General features: G+C 33.8%; 1 protein-coding gene across 1 annotated transcript; it reads right to left on the reverse strand.

Annotated features, from left to right (window-relative positions):
• Positions 1–733: 733 nt before the first annotated feature.
• LOC110101042 (bax inhibitor 1) lies at positions 734–12753 on the reverse strand. The gene is made up of 6 exons (XM_020828807.2): positions 12585–12753; positions 11903–12046; positions 11706–11797; positions 1399–1585; positions 1110–1265; positions 734–1019 (listed from the first exon to the last, which is right to left on the reverse strand). Exons 1-6 carry the CDS (start codon positions 12681–12683, stop codon positions 963–965), a joined length of 735 nt encoding a protein of 244 aa, XP_020684466.1. The 5' UTR covers positions 12684–12753; the 3' UTR covers positions 734–962.
• Positions 12754–19319: the final 6566 nt, after the last annotated feature.

Below are 19319 nucleotides of genomic sequence, written 5' to 3' on the forward strand. Positions count from 1 at the left end.
TCATAAAAATTAAAAAGGCCTGGGTTGGGAAGGTCGCTTCACCCCATTTTTTGCCCATCTATGAATGATGGGCTAATTCTACTTGTTGAACTTATTTATTGACTTCCATCTAATAGAACTTTAAAATACAAACTTCACAATTATAAGCCCAACTACTTATGCAGCTCGTATCATGTGCAAGACTTGGCGCCTACTTTAGCTCGATTCATCCGTACCAGGAAAAAACCCTGATATGTCAAAAACCGAAACTTGATCCTCTGAAAACCGAAATGCAAAAAAATATTTTGACAGATACATGTTGGAATCATTCAGCCTAGGTAGCTTGGACTGGGATAGGCCCTGCCTTCCCACACATTCATCACATAACAATAGAACGATTTCTTGGATTAATATAGAGACCCATCTGCAAAACTATTTAAAAGATGGAGGCATCAATAATTGTGGATATATCAAATTAATTTCCCGAATAATTCCAAAATAGCAAAAGTGAAATGCACGCGCCCCTCATTTGATCGATATATCATACAAATACATCTCTTTATGCCCAAAGAGCTCACTTAAGCTTACAGATTAATACCTATTTCGAGGCTTGTTTCAGTGATTCTAAGCATAATTAACTAGAAGCTTTTTTTTTACGTAACCAAGCAAAATAAGCTCAGTACTGTGTTCTAACACCTCAAAAACATGGTCTAAAACAGTCAATCTCTGTAGCCCTGAACCAAACAAGAATTAATTATTTTTAAACAATATTTTTTTATAATTTTAATTAATCAAATAAGCCCTCAGGAATTTTATAAAATATACCATGCGGTTTAAAGTGACCACGGAACATAATAGGAGAATACAGAAAGCTCTGTAACTATCCATCCAAGATACTGACGCTGAAGTCGGTTATAGAAACATCACAAACACAGTTCTACAGAAACTCGTGAGGAAAAGATGATAACCTTCAGACATCATATTTATGACCTCTTCTTCCTCTTATTCTCCTCGCGTTTCTTCTCTGCAGAGTTCTTTAACTACAAAGATGACAAACAACCAAAATATTATAAAGATTATTTGCATATTAATTATTGTATCAGATGACCAATGAAGTCATTCATGTTTACCATGATAACAAGGATGCGGACAAGAACTGCAATGAAATCGGTAAAGAGGGTCAAAGCATGCTTCACGTAGTCTAGGTCGCCATGATGGGCCTTCTCAATGATTTCTTGAGTATCAAACACAATGTATCCCAGGAAAATCAACAGACCAAGATAAAGCTGCAAAGGGAAAGAGGTTATCACCACAAATAGTATTTAAAAAAATAATTTAAAAAAAAAATACTTCAAAGCAACTACAGCAATGGACAATTCCAATTTTTGATCTCAATGATCATGTCGTCTGCTTACTTACCTCAATGTTGAACATGGAAGCACTGCTGCCGAAGATGAATGATGCAAACCGCATCCAAAAGAGAATTGAAAAGCCAGCAGACAGCAGGCCACCAAGGTAAAGGAACTCCCTGCGCTTCGACACAATGGCTGCACCTGAAAAGCAAGCAAAGGCTAAAGAAGTGCCTACAAATCCAGTAACCAATATCCTGCAATCCCCGAAAAAAGAATAGGTATTAATTAACACGGAATTAAAAAAGAAAGAAGGTTTGAAGATAATCATATCACTAAAGAATCAAAAAATTAACTACCGAATATTTGGATCAGTTTTTAAGAAATCAAAAAAATATAAACTTTACTTGAAATCTCCATTTTTTGTTCAAAAGCTGACTAAATATAAAAATATACGTGGCATTATCGTAACTAATTATGAGACCTATGGAACGAAGACACCGTTTTCAAGGAGTTCAGCTTGGCAGGATTCTAACTCAGAAATTTCGTCGATCAAACAAAGGAGCCATTTAAAAAATAAATACTTAGAAAGATTCTTTAAAAAATTGTAGAATATAACAGATCACATAAAAATTCCAGTAGCACCACAACTTGGCAAGTCAACCCAACAGCCTAACATACAGCCTTCTTAATTCTGGAAAATTCCAGTAGTTGATTTAAAATAGTCGGTTTAAGGTTTGGCTGCATACATATTCCTCTTTCAGATCATCAAGGTTGTTGAACCACCACCCTCCTTGTCTATCCCCCACTCGATAGCCTACTTCCTCATCCTCTTGGGCCTTCTACATAGCAATTCTTTTCGCTTTCAACATTGTGTCGTACCCTACTTGGCATATGTTTTCTCCTTCGCCAATCAATGACCTCTTCTTATCTACTGATGTCAACAGAAGCTATCACCAGAACCATAATCATAAGTCCTTCCTTTGTGCTTATTGTCCAGGCGGTATCCCTTTTCTCACTGTTATAAGATGTAAATAAATACTTAATAATTTAATTTAAGTTTTTTGTCATATGAATTTGGGGGCAGATTATTTACTGGGTTTCCGAATTTGATTTCACGATGAAGTGATGATAATTAACCTAGGTTAAGTACCAGAGTTGAACTTCACCAAAAAGAGTCCAACAATGACATACGTTGTAGGACGCAGGAGTCCCCATCATCAATGCCTTATTCCGCCCAGTGTATCACGGTCCGAGAAGTCCAACCTGTGACGACATTGCCCCTAATTTGTCTACACGCTAAGTTCTTTAATTTGCTTCTAGTAGTTGCCTGGTTGCTTTGGTATGCTCTTGAAGCTCTGGATTGCCTTGGTATTGTCGTACAAATTGCCACGACATTGGTGGATTGCCATTAAGTGTTGATAAAAATGGATTAACGCTCTACCAAAGTGTAAATGCAACCTCATTTGCTCATTTGATTACTTGCAGAAGAGGGTTCATAACAAAAAATAAAATTAATTATAAAAACGTTGTGTTTTCTTAGCATAATTGGTATTTCCCCTCAATAACACATTTATAAAAAAGCAATTAATTTAACATATATCCAGGAAATGCAGATGCCTTTCCCTGCCCTCACTAACCGATTTAGATGTTTGAGTTTCGCATGGTTATTTACTTAGCTTAATTATTTTTTTGTTTAAAGAGGATTTTTAATGTTTATTAACTTAACTGAATCACCTGTTTAGCAATGGATATACATATTCTGTCTTTCAGAAAAATTGGTGAAGAAAGAACACCCCCACCAAATATATGGAGCAACAAACCAGAAAGGTTGATCCAATATCCATTCCATATGAGACAAACAGTGCTACCGTCCTGGAAAGCACAAATGGACTTGGAAGGGACTTTCTCTTAGCTAATGGCCTCACAAAACAAAACCAATAAAAAAATAAAAGACAAGTAATGTGATATTTGGCGCAAATAAGGGATTAGAGATGTAAGTGAGCCAAAGCCGACTTATAAATCGGGCTTGAGCTCAGCTCAATGGTCAATGAACCGATCTCAATAGGCTAATTAGTCAAGCATGAGTGAACCTCGTGAGTAGGCCCGTTTAAAAAATATTACTATAAAATAAACTTAAAATATGTTAAAATTCAAGAGTTTTAAGTAAAAATTTATTAAAAATATTAAAAGAAATATCTCACTTTCTTATATCAAGTAATTCTTTATTATCTTTTAATTTTTCATTCTTTTTATAATTTTAATATACCAATTATTTGAATCATAATATTTTTTCTTTTCTATCATATCGAGCAAGATTTTTACTCTGCTCAAACTTATTGATTTAAGCTCAAACTCAAACTCAATTAATTAATCAAGCACAAGTTAGGGGTGACTCAGGCTCGTCTCGATGGGTTTACACCACTAGAAGAAACCCCAAAAAATATAAAGTACTTTGTTGATTGGTCAAAAGATATACTTGGATGTGAAAAGATTTTTAGGGGATGTCAACTATATATATAGCACATCCAAACCTTCAAATTGGAAGATGTGTTTGAATGCACTCTTTCATATACCCAGCCAACTATAAGAATCCATTTCAATGAACATTTTAGAAGGATTACCGGAGAAACATATGGTTTAATTACCTATTCATCATAGAAGATCATTTCGTTAAGATAGTATGCCTTCTTTCATTAGAAAAACTATTATAAGAATAACTCTACATAGTTGTTTTTCCCGTACATTTAAAAGTACTTTGGGTTTAGATGAACACTTAAATGAAATAAAACACCACCTTTAATTCACAAATAGATAAGAAAACTGAAACAGTGAACTTTTTTTTTTTTTTTGAAAGAACAAGACAATGCTGTTGTGGAGCTATAATTCATGAAATCCAAAAACTTAGAATGAGACTTCCATAAATACAATTTGCCTTCATATAGTGAAGAGCAATAGTTAATGAAAGCACAATGATCATCAATTGCAGAATATATATATATTTTTTCTTAAAGAAAATTCACAAGAAACATACAAGACATAAGAAAAATAAAAGGCTTCCAATGACAAACAAAAAATAAATTGACTTTGTGAGAATGTGATTTAGTTCGGTAGAACCAAGAAGGATGGAATTAAAGGTGAAGGAGAAAAATTCAAGATCATCCATTGTAGTTTATTATGATTTTTTTAGAAAATTGATGATAATGCAATACAATAGGATCTACCATCCAAAATGAGACTCAACTTTGTTTTTAATTTAAAGAATCTAAAACTATTCGAACAATCATTGCTAGATGTCAAAGAGGAATACAAAAAGGTGATTCTTAAAATAGGGATCTCAATATTAAACTTAAAGGTTTATTGAAGAAGGATCACATTATGGATATGACAATCAGTAAGATTAAAGGAGACCTTAAAAATGCCAAAAAGGGAAAATTTCAAGATGAGTCAAAAGGAAAAGGAAGCCCGACTCTTACCTATGATGCACAAACATGGATACGACGACACAGACATGGAACACATAAATTATTGAAAATATAGGACACAAACACAAGTTGGACATAATATTATAATTTTTATATTTTAAAAATGGTGTATAAAAATTGAATAAATCTAATATTAAAAAAAATTGTGTAAACATAAAATGATAATTTTGTATTAAGGTGTAACAACATTAGACGTCAATTTTGAGATGACAACAAGAATTATTGTGAACAATGTTTAAAATTGCGTAATCGGGTATTAAGGTGTTTTTTGTTCGTGAGGCGAGGAGTAAGTCTCAAAATCAAAAAATTGTGTAAACATAAAATGATAATTTTGTATATACTAATGAGTAAATAATATATAAAACATAAAAATACACAAGATATGAGGTGAAATCTATCCCAATAATAAGACAACATGAATACAATAATATACCGGTCTACTGAGGTCCAAGGGGGCGCTGCCTCCTGGCGGGGTTTGAACTGAAGTTCTGCTTGTTTTTAAAGTTCGTAAGTTGTTTGTATGGAAAGATATCGAGCGGTACCGAGCATGTATCTACTCAGTACCGAGTGGTACCGAGCATGTACCTGCTCGATATCAAGCATGTACCTAGTGGTACCAAACATTGTTGTACCTAGATGTACCGAGCATTTACCTAGCGGTGCCGAGCATGTACATTAGCTTTTTTTAAAAAATTTAGAGGCGGATGCTTCTCAACCGTGAGGCGAGGTGCGCCTCAATAAACTTGAGGCGTACGCCTCAAATCATGAACTCATTGCATGGATTTGAGGCTTAAAGGGGCGAAATTGTGCTAAGGCGCGCCTCTTATTGCGCAATTTTAAACCATGATTGTGAAAACAAAATCGCAACTTGCCAAAAAGAAATGAAAATGATAATCTTCGATGAATGGTGTATAAGTGTGGACGATTGATTTGGTGTCGTGGATAGGAAATAAGAAGTTTAATATTTATATTTTAAATAAATGAAAATTCTAAATACAATAAATAATATTTAAGTATTTAAGGCATGGGTGTCAGACACATGTCCAATTTGTATCTAATTTTTTTTTAATCAGAACCTTTTGACATGTCTAGCACGGGTCAGAGGCGTGTCGGACGCGTGTCACGCTGCAAGCCTTTTTTAGGAGAAGTGTCGGTACATCATAGTTTACTACTATTCACAAGAGCAAATCAAGCTAATGGTATAGCCATTATCCAGGTTAAGCTTTTGTAATAGCCAATGAATTAGGCTAGTATGAACCAATGTTTAAAATTGCGTATTCGGGTATTGAGGCGTTTTTCACTCATGAGATGAGGCGTAAGCCTCAAGGCGTTTTGAGGCGTAAGCCTCAAAATCAAAAGATTGCGTAAACATAAAATGATAAATTTTTTATATACTAATGAGTGAATAATATAAATATAAAACATAAAAAAGCATAAGATATGAAATGAAATCAAAATATCCCAATAATAAAACAACATGAAATGTAGTTCAACTCAAAATTCTATCTTTTCCAAATCCCAGTAATATTTGATTATTTTCATTAACATATAATTCCAATTTCCAAAAATAAATAGCAATGACATATCACATAAGAACTCATAAGTCATCAGCACTGTCATCACTAAGGGGTTCTTCATTTGAATCATCATTATGATGAACGACTCTCTCCCCTTCCTCCTCTCCTATAGAGTCCAATGTCGGGCATTTACGTCAAGATTTATGTGAGTTTTAATATATATAGCGTGAGACGTAAGCCTCATGCCAGTGAGGCGAGGCGGGCCTCAACCAAGTTGAGGCGCAAGCCTCATAAAAAAGACTTTGAGGCGTAAGCATCGAGGCGTTTTTTACTGGAATTGCGCAAAGGCGAGCCTCATATTGCGCAATTTAAACCATGGTAGGAACAATGCAAGTTGGTGGCAATGAGTCCTAATAATCAAAGGGTTAGCAAATTATACCCCAAAGTGGTCAAAGGGATATTAAATTAGACTCTAAATTGGTTCTAATGCGTTGACTCAACCATTTAGGGTTGAATCTTATTTAAATGCTATGTTTTCATCATTTCCATATTTATTCTTAGATTTTTAACCTTTTCAAAAGAAATTCTTCATACTTAAGATAATAGTTATATACAATCTATTAAATGTAACTTATAATTTTAAATTTAAAAAGATTGTCACCCGAATTTTAGAAATTAGTTAGGATTAGAAATGCGCCTATGCATTTTAAATCGATCGAAGTCATTTGGTACAATAAAATTAAAACATCAAGCACAATTTTAAAATTTTGAGATTGGGCTACCTAACCTCCTCATCATTTCTCTCTATCTCTTTAAGGGGCTGTTTGGTATGCAGAATTATTAGAGTAAAGTAATGCATTTACCAGCATTTCCTAAATTACTTCGTTTGGTTGATTTTGAGTGAAAAATAAGAGATTCCTCCGATGCATTAGCGGTGTGTTACTAAAGGCCTTTCTTGCAACTTCAAAACCCGCTCAGATTGAGCGGGTTACAAATGCTCTGGGCGCCGAGGACGCTGCCGGCATTTAGCGCTTCCCTCGCCATTAGCCATTCCTCCAATCCTAATCTTCGCTGGCATCCTCATCGTGATGCCGGAGTCTCCTCGCTGGCCGCCGCGGTGGCCGAGCCGCAACTGACGCCGGAGCTGAGCCATTAGTTGTGTTAACTTCAGGATAATTCAATCCATTTGGTAGCTTATATGGCTACATAGATTTAGTGCTTTCATTTGTTTTGTGTAGCCTAGTATGTTCCTTCTTTTGGGCTATAAATAGGTAGCCAATGTCATGTAATGGAGATAGATTTGAGATGAATAATATTTGAGTAATTTTTACACTTCTTTTGGGTTTCTGTATCCTGAAGTATTTCAGGTGGTGATCCCTCCCCCAAGGAGTTCTTGGTCCCGTCACCGGATCCTCGACGTGGATTCGTCGAGACCCCTACCTGGCCGGTGTCATTTGGTATCAGAGCCGGCAAATTGCTGGCATTCTTGTCCGTCATCACGTCATTTGCTCGCAGCCCATCCCCCTCCCGCCCCAAACAACGATCTCCACTTGCATTCAAGCAGTCAGCGGTCAGAGTTTCTCCTCCTCCTTGAAGAACACATCTGTGTAGTTTGTTCCAAGCGGATAGTCACCCCAAAAGGCTGAACCGTAGTCAAGAAGCGTGGTCCGGTAACCAAGAAGGGTGTTGTCTTCTTCACCGACTTCGCTTTTGGGAACCTTTCTTCACAGATCTTGTTGTTGCAAGGGGCTTCTTTATATTCATTCTTTTAACTAAAGCAGAGAGTTGCAGACTTGAGCTTGATTCCCTTTACAGCTACCTTCAGCTTCTTACCTTGAGTAGCAACCATAGATTTCACAACCTTCAGCCAAACTTTCCCCATGTTAGCATAAGCCCTCCTCCTCCAGATCTTTCTCCGCAACTACTAAAAGTCTTCAACCACCCGTTTCTCCTCCACCCCCTTTATGTCTGAGTATTTCTTGATATCTCCCATAAGAAAAGTTGTGTCCTTCTTCTTCCTTAAACTAAATCCGTTGTGTCTGCAAGAATTGTTGCCTTCGATCTTAGATTTATGACTGCCAATAGATCCCAGTGATAGCCAATCTTCTCCAAGGCATACTTCAAGAATTGTTTCTTGAAGTGACCGGTGGATTTCCAGTTGCTTAGAGAGGATCGTCTGTGAGCAGTAGTTCTTGGTGGAGTGCGTCTGGGATCCAAACGGGACCGCCAGAGACAAAAGCTTTTCAGCCTGTTAAACGGTGACTGGCAGCATCATTTTTGAAAATTAGGATTTGTTTTTGCGTGTTCACTTTTCCCAGAACCTTGTGGATTTGCACTACAGAGCAAGATGTGGCCTCGTCGGACTCGACAGCCATCATGTCAAGAAGAAGAAATCGAAGATCTTCTACAAGAAATTGCTCGACTTAAATTAAGATTGTCAAAGATTGAACGAAGATCTTTACGAACCGACGACGACGACGAGGACATTTCAGATGATCAGATATCTTCCACCTCACCCTCAGTCGAGTTCGGCTTTGAAGAATTTGAAGATCCATTGCCGAATTCGTCGTTCTTGCCTCTCTACGATGAGCCGGTGTACGACGTGTACGATGACAACATGTTCAATGAAGTTCTTGATCTAGAGCAACCTGCATATGATGATGATGATGAGAGCAAGATGGATTCCCAACCGAAGCTAGTCGTGCCTATCATTCCTGATAGGACAATGAGCATGCTTTCCATCATTGATATTAGACTCGGTATGATTCAAGCAGATCATGGAAAACACCTTGATACCTTTGTACATTCTGATACAAAGTGCATGGAGGCGCTCGCTTTGGATACTGATATTGTCATGGTTGATCAGTTTGGTGTCGGGTTTGATTCAAACCTTGAAAATTACCAACTGAAGGAGCTAACTAAGAAGGAGAATTCTAATGATAAGGATGAGAAAGAAAGGAAAAAGAACCAAACCCTTAAGTTCATAAAAAACTTTCATCAACTCCAGCTATGTTGAAGTCTCTTTTAGACGGGGTGAATGACACTGAGTGGAAGTATCCAGGCTAGTTTAGCCAACCACACCCGCCTCCTTCTTGTGGACAACAGACATCTTTTTATGATCCTGAAGTTCCTCCTACCCCGGTAGTATGACGCCGGAGCTGAGCCATTAGTTGTGTTAACTTCAGGATAATTCAATCCATTTGGTAGCTTATATAGCTACATAGATTTAGTGCTTTCATTTGTTTTGTGTAGCCTAGTATGTTCCTTCTTTTGGGCTATAAATAGGTAGTCAATGTCATGTAATGGAGATAGATTTGAGATGAATAATATTTGAGTAGTTTTTACACTGCTTTTGGGTTTCTGTATCCTGAAGGATTTCAGGTGGTGATCCCTCCCCCAAGGAGTTCTTGGTCCCGTCACCGAATCCTCGACGTGGATTCGTCGAGACCCCTACCTGGCCGGTGTCAGCAACGCAAGTCACGTGATGTCCGCGTCCGGAGCACTCTCTCGTCCTTGTTTCACCAGAAAGACCGAGATAGGATCGTCCAAGGTGGCAAAAATTCCTCATTTCTTCATCCACCGTTGCAGCCAACGTCTTGGTGGCCGGCGAGATTAAGGTTGATGCAGACTCGATCCTCATACTGGAGACTTCAAAATGCGAAATGGAAGATGCTAGGCCAATGAAGGACCACATAGATCTAGACTCTTACTCCCAAACCAAGAAAATCCCTTCCCGGGACATCAAAGAGATTGATAGAAGCTTCTGGCTTGCAGCTTCAATCTTCAGTAAAAAGCTCCAGAAATGGCGGAGGAAACTTAAGCCGAACAAATGCGCTGCCGATGAAAATGGCATAGGCAAGCCCTCAGTTTTACAAATGGAGGGCTAGAAAATTCGCATATCTTCCCACCGATTCAGAGACACCCAGTCGGAGATCGCCGTCGATGCTTTTGGTCGCCGCTCTTGCGATATCGCTCCAAGGTTCTCTCTTGACGCTGGTCGCATCTCCTTCGACGACCACAGATGCTCGGTGTACGGGCCCAGGGCTTCTTGGGATGGTTGTCTCGTTAACAGTGATCGATTGTTGCCTTCTAGGCTTCCGGAGAAGCTCGCCGTTGTTGAAGACTCCGTCCAGCGTACCAACGGCCTCATCCCTGTGGAAGAGGATATAAAGACGCCTGGCTGCCCAGCACAGACAAGTCCTAAAATATTATATTTTTCTTATTTGATTTTTAGGAATTTATTGGATAAGCTTATTTTAACAACAAGCTCTATGATAGTTTGACAACTAAAAATTTTTGTTTCATTTTTTTTTTTAGAAATATAGTTTGTAATATTTGTAACAGTTTTTATAAAATATAATATTTTAGGAATGTTTAACGATTATTTTTACAGACAATACTGTTCAACTAAATTTGTTGCATTGAGCATATGCACGAGTGCAAATTGTGGTAAACTAGATAAGTAGATGGTAGAACTAATAGCGTTTGTGTTGAAATACATATACATGGAGTAAAAGTTATTATAAAGACATTAATTTTATAAATACACTAGTTGTACTGCCAAAATAAATTATTACAAAAAAATCACTTTTACTTTACTCTGGATCTACCTAACCAAACAAGGGAAACAATTCTCCTACTTTTATTTTGCAGATAACCAAACAGTCTCAAAGTATTCAAAATGCATTACATTTACTTTACATTGTATTTACTTTACAGTGCATTTTCTTTTCAGGAAACCAAATAGCCCCTAAGTCTCAACGAACTCATGAAGACATTGAATGGATAAATAGTAAAAAAATTTAATAATAATAAAAAAAGGGAAAAAAAATGAAGACATTGAATGGATAACTTCTTTTTCCTCCATCTCTAGCACTTGGAATGCATTAAAACAAATTTTCATTGACTCACTAAAAGCCTATGAAACCAAATTTCACTTTAGGATGTCATAATTAAAATATGTCCAGAATATTAAATTTCAATATCTAGACTACAGATTATAGCCATTTAGAGAGACATCCAGCAAATAGAGAAGGGAAGGATTAAAAATCCATCAGCTTGACCACTAAACCTTACAATCTTGTACCTAAGACTCTTTAATCATTTAAAAAAACATTTTGCTACATAAACTATTGAAACTTGGAAGTCAAAAAGCTTCTGAAATTCTACACGGAAGTCAAAAAGCTTCTAAAATTCTTAATATTTTGGTTCTTATAATTGGGGAAAATATTTTTCTAACTCACAAATTTACAATAAAAAAACAAATTAATATGATTTTTCATGAAGTTTGCACAAAGAAGTGTATACGATATATGTTTACCAAAAACATTAAATTATCAATAAGGGCCACAATTTCATTAGACATATGGCATTACCTTGGATCAAAGTCAAGAATAAGCTCAAAAAGTGGACCAATAGATGCCCCCTCCAATACGGCTGTTGCCATCAAATAACCAAGCCTCTTCCTCTGCTCAAATAAAATGAAACAAATATCAACATAAATGAAAAGTAAGATAAATCAACTAACAATAGAAAAAAGATCCCAAAAGTTACAAGAAGATGAAAACAATACATTTTCAGATGGAGGCGTGTTCATAACAAATGTTATGCCAGCAAAACATCCAAGCATGGTTAAGATACCACCAATGTTGAACAAGATGTGTAAATAAACACCAGCCGCAGACGCCACAAGAGCAGAGCATAGTGTCAAGTAAACCTGCAAAATAGATCCATAGATTAATTACATCATAAGCAAATACCCTGGCATAAAAGAACTCAAAATAACCAGCCTAATGTTAACAAAAAACAGTCATCAAAAGCATTAGCACGTCTTGAGACAAACTTTTAAACAGTAATTCAAAAAAAATCTCCGAAGACTAGATGAATAAAGTTAAGAAATTAATAAGGGTAGACTGCCAGACAGAAAAGGGGAAAATCATTCAGTACCAATATAAAACAAGATAACCCCTCCAAAACCAACACGTGAGGGACAAAACATCATGCAACAAGAGATACAGCAAGTTAACCCTGGAATACCGATGAACAAATAAAAAAAAAAAGAGCCCCAAAATTCAACCAGAGCATCTAATTGAACGACTAAAAGGGGTCAACGCCGTAAACATCATCAAGAATTCTTCCTAAATAATCACAATCGTGAAGGTAGAGAAAGCCAAGTACCGATTCGCAAGCCCTAAAAAGACCGAGAAAACGCCTAATAGATAGCCGAGAAAGCAACAAACCGGAGAAGTACTCACCAGCCTGAGGTGCTTCTGTACAGACGTAGAGATCTGCCGGAAATTCTTGAGCGAATCATAGCCCCAACTGCCTGTCTTCCCCTCGAAGAACGCCTCCATTACCAAACTGACGATGATAGAGAGCAAGAACGAAAATGCAGAAACAATACTTCAATTCGCGGATCAATATGGCTACAGACGGCAGGCAATATTTATAGCTTAAATGAATGACCGATACGAGGCAGTAAATTGGTTACCCCTGTAGTTCCACGTAATTACGGTTTTATCCCTTAAGGAATCCTCTTTTCTCGGGAAGCCTCTGGACCCGCGAATAAGCTGTGCCTGCGGCTCAACGTGCTATTACTTCAGGCTATAGCATCGGCGGCCAGTTTTTTTGAACAGCGGGCTACACAAAAGAAACCGCGTCACGACCAGGGTTTAATTTTTTTTTTTTTCTGGGCCGGGAGATATCCTAATCCAGTCCACTATAATTTTTTAATTTATTTCAATTAATATGCTGTAACTTTTGGTGCATTACTTAGTCTAATTCAATTGAGAACTTTTGTAATAATGTAATAATTATTGATTAATATTGTCATTGTTGAATTTTATTTTCTGGTAGATGATGTCAGACAATAATATACGTAACCAATAGGCGGAGAGCATGAGAGAAGAACATAGTGAAGTACGAATACGAAGAAATAGAGAGAGAAGATAAGAGATTGTATGAATCAAAACGAAATCTTTATTATTTAGGCCAGAGATACAAGTATGTGACTAGCAAAAGCTTTAGATTACAGAGAAAGAAATAACATATCTCATTTTTTCCTCTAGCGATTCTTTCTTATGGTTTCTCTCTTGTAATGATGCTCTATTCGAGAATGTTGAAAATTCTCCCTTTCTCCTTCGTCCTCCCCTTTTATGGAGCCTTGAAAGTTACATATGGTACATCTTTGACATGATAATTGTATTGTTAGTCTATGTTGTATGTCGATTGTCAACAACTGAGAAGGGCAAGTCAAATGGGCTTGTGAACACTCATTGTCATTAGTTGTAAGAGTTGGTTCAAGAGCCCCATTGAGATTGGAATGGTGAGTGAGTTGGACAAGTATCATTAGAGTCTAATTAGAAAGACTTAGACTATTCAGACCATTATGTAGTTACCTTTTTGTGAGATGAGAATGGTGAGTGATGTCTTGGTGAGGCCGTTCTTTTAGATTGATTTGGTTGTGAGTGTAATTGTCCATATTTTGATTTTGTTAATTTTTTTCTGAAGTCATTATAACTCCAATTCGTTATCCGTCTTTGTCATAGTATTTTGATTGTAGTATTTTACTTATAAAACTTTTTTTATATTTTTTGTCACTGTTGAAAATTCATAAGAAATTAATACATGTTAGTACAATTGAGGATTTGGGGACCGTTAGGTGTCCGATTTGCAAACAGATTTTATTGATATTTTCAAATAAAATGATTTATTTTATGCATATTTTTCTATAAATTTTAAAGCCCAAAATGATTTATATAAATTTTAAAATGAAAATTGATTAAATTATATTATTGTATTAATATTATATTATTATTTCTTTGAAAATATCTTAAAGCATTACCAGAATTCCATTTTCTTCTTCAAACGACATAATAGAGTGACAGCTCGGGATTTTGAGAAAAAAATAGATAAGAGATAGAAAGGAAAAAATTAAATTTGAAGGTTGTGGTGTAATTTTTATCTATTGAGCCTGTTGAAAAAAATTCTCGTCTCATTATAAGGAAACTTTATCATATTTCTAATTTAAAAAATTTTGTATTTTTGACATTTTTCTGATATAATTTTTGTTTCTGTTACAGAAAAATGTGAATAACTTTGTATTTGCAAAATTTTCATCGTCTAACTTTTTATATGTTATGGAGATCGTGATTGTGCACATTTTGAGTATTTATTTGAGATTTTTTACTACGTGATTTTGAAAATATAGTTATTTTTGTTTACCCAAAAAATTATTTTGACCATTAAAAATAGTGATGTAATATAATAAAAATCTTAAAACATCATTTTACATAATCTTTGGTTATTTGGTAATTTTCTAAAAATGTCTATTTTTGCATATAAGATTCTTTGTTGTTTACCATTATGATATTTTTACATATTCTTAATTAAGCTCAATTATATATTATTTACTACAATGCATTAAAAATGAATGTGGATATGTGCTTGAGTAATAGCTGATCAATATTATTGTTATAGTATTATGATAATAATGTGTATGTGTGTGTGAAAAAATAGATAAAGACTGATTGATCTGTTGGTTGGAGACTAAATAGCTTGTATAGGATAGTGGGCTGACGAGCTTTACTTTAATTAAAGTGGTTTAGTGTTATCCTCTACTAATTCACACGATGCATTGGTTGGAAGTTATAAGGAGATTATTACTATGTCGACGGTCAAAGAATGATGACTCTATTTACTAAGCTAACAGTTTATTAACACTAATACTAAAACTAAAATACACCATGATATCCAGAACTTCTTACTTATTTAGTGTGACTACTTAAATATATATTTTTTGAGATATTTTTTATTATTATATAAATTTATTATTATTACACAAATTTACTATTATTACATTATTCTACTATTTTTACCACTCGATTGTTATTATTATTGATTTGGATATCGATACTATTTAATAATATTGATTTAATGTACTTATATTAAGTATGTGATATACTGAGTAGGTGACATATAATAACTGGATAATATGTGTACTTTTGATATGATTTTACTGTATTGATTCAATTTTAATAATATATATCGCGATTTGATGCTTTTATATGATTTATGTAATAATTAGAATTACGGATATGATGATTGTTTATAAATTTGACACTTATATTGTTTTACTACTTTACTAGCTTTAGTACTATAATATTTTACTATTTATATATTATATTGCTACTACATCTAAATTTTATTTTATTTATACTGATTTAATGATTATATGAGTATAACTATTAGGATTTAATTGTTGATAAGTATATTACTCATTTATCATACTTTGAATTCATTTATAGGTTTTAGTAACATGCTGGACTTTTTAAGCTCATTATATATGGTTAAATGATTTCATGTTAGGGCAGGGGAGCAGGAGTATGAGGCTTGTAAAGATTCTTAAGATTTTTTTAATAGTTATTCTTTTATACTCATGACATAATAGATATATGATGATTATATATAATTTTTGGGATTGAATATATGTATATATTAATATTTTGAATTATAGAATTTGCATTGTTGTTTATTACTGATAGATAATATTAGATAGCTCTAGTTATTATTTATTAAAAAATTAAAAGAAAAATTCTTCCAAATTAGATTTTGGGCATCGTAATTGGTATCAGAGCAAGTTATTAGAAGAATTGATTATAATCAGAGCTGCATGATTTGATTGAGAGTTGGTAGAGTGGATAGATTAAGATGTATTAGTTTGAATGGCATGTGATAGAATGAACTACATGGCTATATTTTTTTATGATTTTTTATTTGATTTAATTTTAATTTTGATTGTGCGGATTTGGTTTATCTTGATTTTATGCTCAAATCCTTAAGAAAAATTTTGGGGATGACATTAAGGTAGGTAGATTATAATAGCCCGTATTTTGACTTTGCTAATTTTCTTAGAGTCATTATAACTCTAAATTGTAACCCGTCTTTGCCATAGTATTTTGATCGTAGTATTTTACCTACATAATTTTTTTTTAATAATTTTTTGGTACTATAAAAATTCTTTAAAATTTGGTACATGTTATTACAAGTGAGGATTTTGATACCATCATATATTCGATTTGAAAACTAATTTTATCAATATTTTTAAATAAAATGATTTATTTTATGAATATTTTTCTATAATTTTTAAAGCCCAAAATAATTTACATGAGTTTTAAAATGAAAATTTATTAAATTATATTATTATTTGTTTGAAAATATATTAAAGCATTAATTGAATTCCTTTTTCTTCTTTAGATAGATGGTTTAGGATTTTTAGAGAATAAAAGATAAGAGAGAGAAAGAAAAATCCTAAATTTGGAGGCCACAATGCGATTGTTATCCGTCGAGCATTTCAGGAAAAATTTTCATCTCGCTGTAAGGAATCTTTACCCTATTTTTAATTTCAAACATTATATGTTTTTGGCATATTTCTGATCAATTTTTATTTTTATTACTAAAAATTATGAATAACTTTATATTTATAAAACTTTTATCGTGTAACTTTTTGTATGTTATGGATATCAAGATTATGCATATTTTGAATATTTATTTGAATTTTTTTACTAGATAATTTTAAAAATATAGTGATTTTTGTCTACCTTGAAATTTACTTTAACCATTAAAATAGTGGTGTAGTATAATAAAAGCCTTAAAATATCATTTTATATAATCCCTGATTCTTAGATAATTTATAAATAATATATATATATAATAGAGTGAGGTCTCTATTTACTAAGCTAATGGTTTATTAATACTTATACTAATATTAAAAAATACCATGATACTTAGGACTTCTTACTTATTTAATGTGAATACTGAAATGCATATTATTGAGGTATTTTTTTATTATTGTATGGATTTATTATTACTATATTAATTTACTATTATTGCATTATTTAACTACTTTTGTCATTCAATTATTATTATTACTAATCTCAATATCGATACTTTTTAAGAATATTTATTCAATGTACTTATACCAAGCATGTAAAATGCTAAGAATGTGATATAGAATAACTAGATAGCATGTGTATATTCCAATATGATTTTACTATATTGATTCAATTTCAACAATTTTTACCGACATTTTGATTTGATGCTTTATACAATTTATGTAGTGATTGATATTAGGAATATGACGATTTTTTATAGATTTGACACTCATTTTATTTTACTACTTTAATAGCTTTAGTACTGTAACATCCTACTATTTATATATTATATTATTACTGCATATGAATTATTATTTCTATATTGATTCAATGATCATATGAATACAACTATTAGGATTTAACTGTTGACATACATATCGTTCCTTTACCATGCTTTGAATTTAGTTGTAGGTTTTGGTAACATGCTAAACTTTTTAGGTTCATTATATGTGATTAAATTATTTTAGGCCAAGGCAGGGGAGCAGGGGTGTGAGGTTAGTTAGGATTCTTTAAGTTCTAATTGTTTTTGTTATAATTATTCTTTTGTATTCATGACAGAGTAGATATGTGATGATTATATAGATCATGCATATTATATATGATTTTTGGGATTGATTATAGATATATACATTAATGCTTAAAATTATAGAATCTATTTTCTTATTTATTATAAATAGATGATATTATATAGCTCTAAATATTGTTTATTAATAGATTAAAAGAAAAATTCTTTCAAATTAGATTCTAGGGCATCACAGTGAGAGATGTCCATAAGGGTGGTGTATAATGCTAGTTATTGGATATATCACATTTGGGAATCTTTGTTATGGATGAAATGAATCGAGGGTTGTTTGTCTAAAAAGAAACTTCTAAGGTTTCTCTCACCTAGAGGCGACTACCTGGAAGAGGTAGCCAGTACTGGTCCGCTGTGCTCCATTATTAAGCTATTTTCTCACTCTTAAGAGATTCCCTCGAATCAACTGCTCTAGAGATGAACATATCCTTTTATTGCTAAACTGAAAAATGACCTACAAGACACCTGTAGACTGATACATGCACAAGTTTTCACAAGTGTATATTTAGTTTCATAATTTATGCAATCCTTTGAATATAAGGTGTCAAAAAGGTCAGATAAATGAAAATCAAAATGAAGAGCATGAGTAAATGTAAATTTATTGCTATAAACCCTTTGGTGAGATAGACCCTTTCATTCGTATTAGTATTCAAGCTTCCTAGAAGCTACTAATAAGAAGGCACAAGTACCCTTTAGCATGGGGGCTGTGAATAAGGAGGAGGTTACACTAAGTAAGGTTGTTGTTACAGAGGAGGGGCAAGTGTCTATTGACTCAGTCGATTTGATCATGGGTTCTCTACTGAAGAGAATGTGAGGTGAGGTAGGAAAACCAGCTATTATTGGCGATGACCAGTCACATGGTATGGCTATGAGAATTGTATAGATAACTATTCGTGTTGTCCTGATAGAGGGACACATGATAAATGAAGGTAGATGTCATGATCCAACACAACTGGGATAGATCTCATCGCGTTGAGTCGCAACGGATAACCCCAGGATCTAGTTCTAGAATTTGTTTTCAGATTTTTCTACCAATACACAATGAGATGCATAACCACATAGCTTCTACAAATATCTAAATATATAGAAAACTCATCAATAATTTTCTTTCTTCTCATTCTTTAAAATAATAATATATACTACAGTGCATTGCTATAAATAGAAAGTACTTGATTCGATTTTTTCAAAATAAGTGGAAATATAGGAAGTGTTATTTGGAAGGATGGAATGAACCATGCAACCATCTGGATGAAGAGGATACCTTGTGTTTAAATAAAGAATTTTCAATTGAAGAGGTGGAAGTAGTTATCAAACAATCTGGCAACTATATTGCACCTAGGCATGATGGGATTACTTACTCCTTTCATAAAAGATATTGGGACATCATCAAGGAAGATCTTTGGAATGCTCTAAATCTATTTTTTCACTCGGGAATGATGAATTCCAAGTGGAAAGAAACATTAGTTATTTTGTTTATCTGTTCA

This window comes from Dendrobium catenatum, unplaced genomic scaffold, assembly GCF_001605985.2.
Source record: "Dendrobium catenatum unplaced genomic scaffold, ASM160598v2 fragScaff_scaffold_1583, whole genome shotgun sequence".
In the NCBI taxonomy this organism is placed as follows: domain Eukaryota; kingdom Viridiplantae; phylum Streptophyta; class Magnoliopsida; order Asparagales; family Orchidaceae; genus Dendrobium; species Dendrobium catenatum.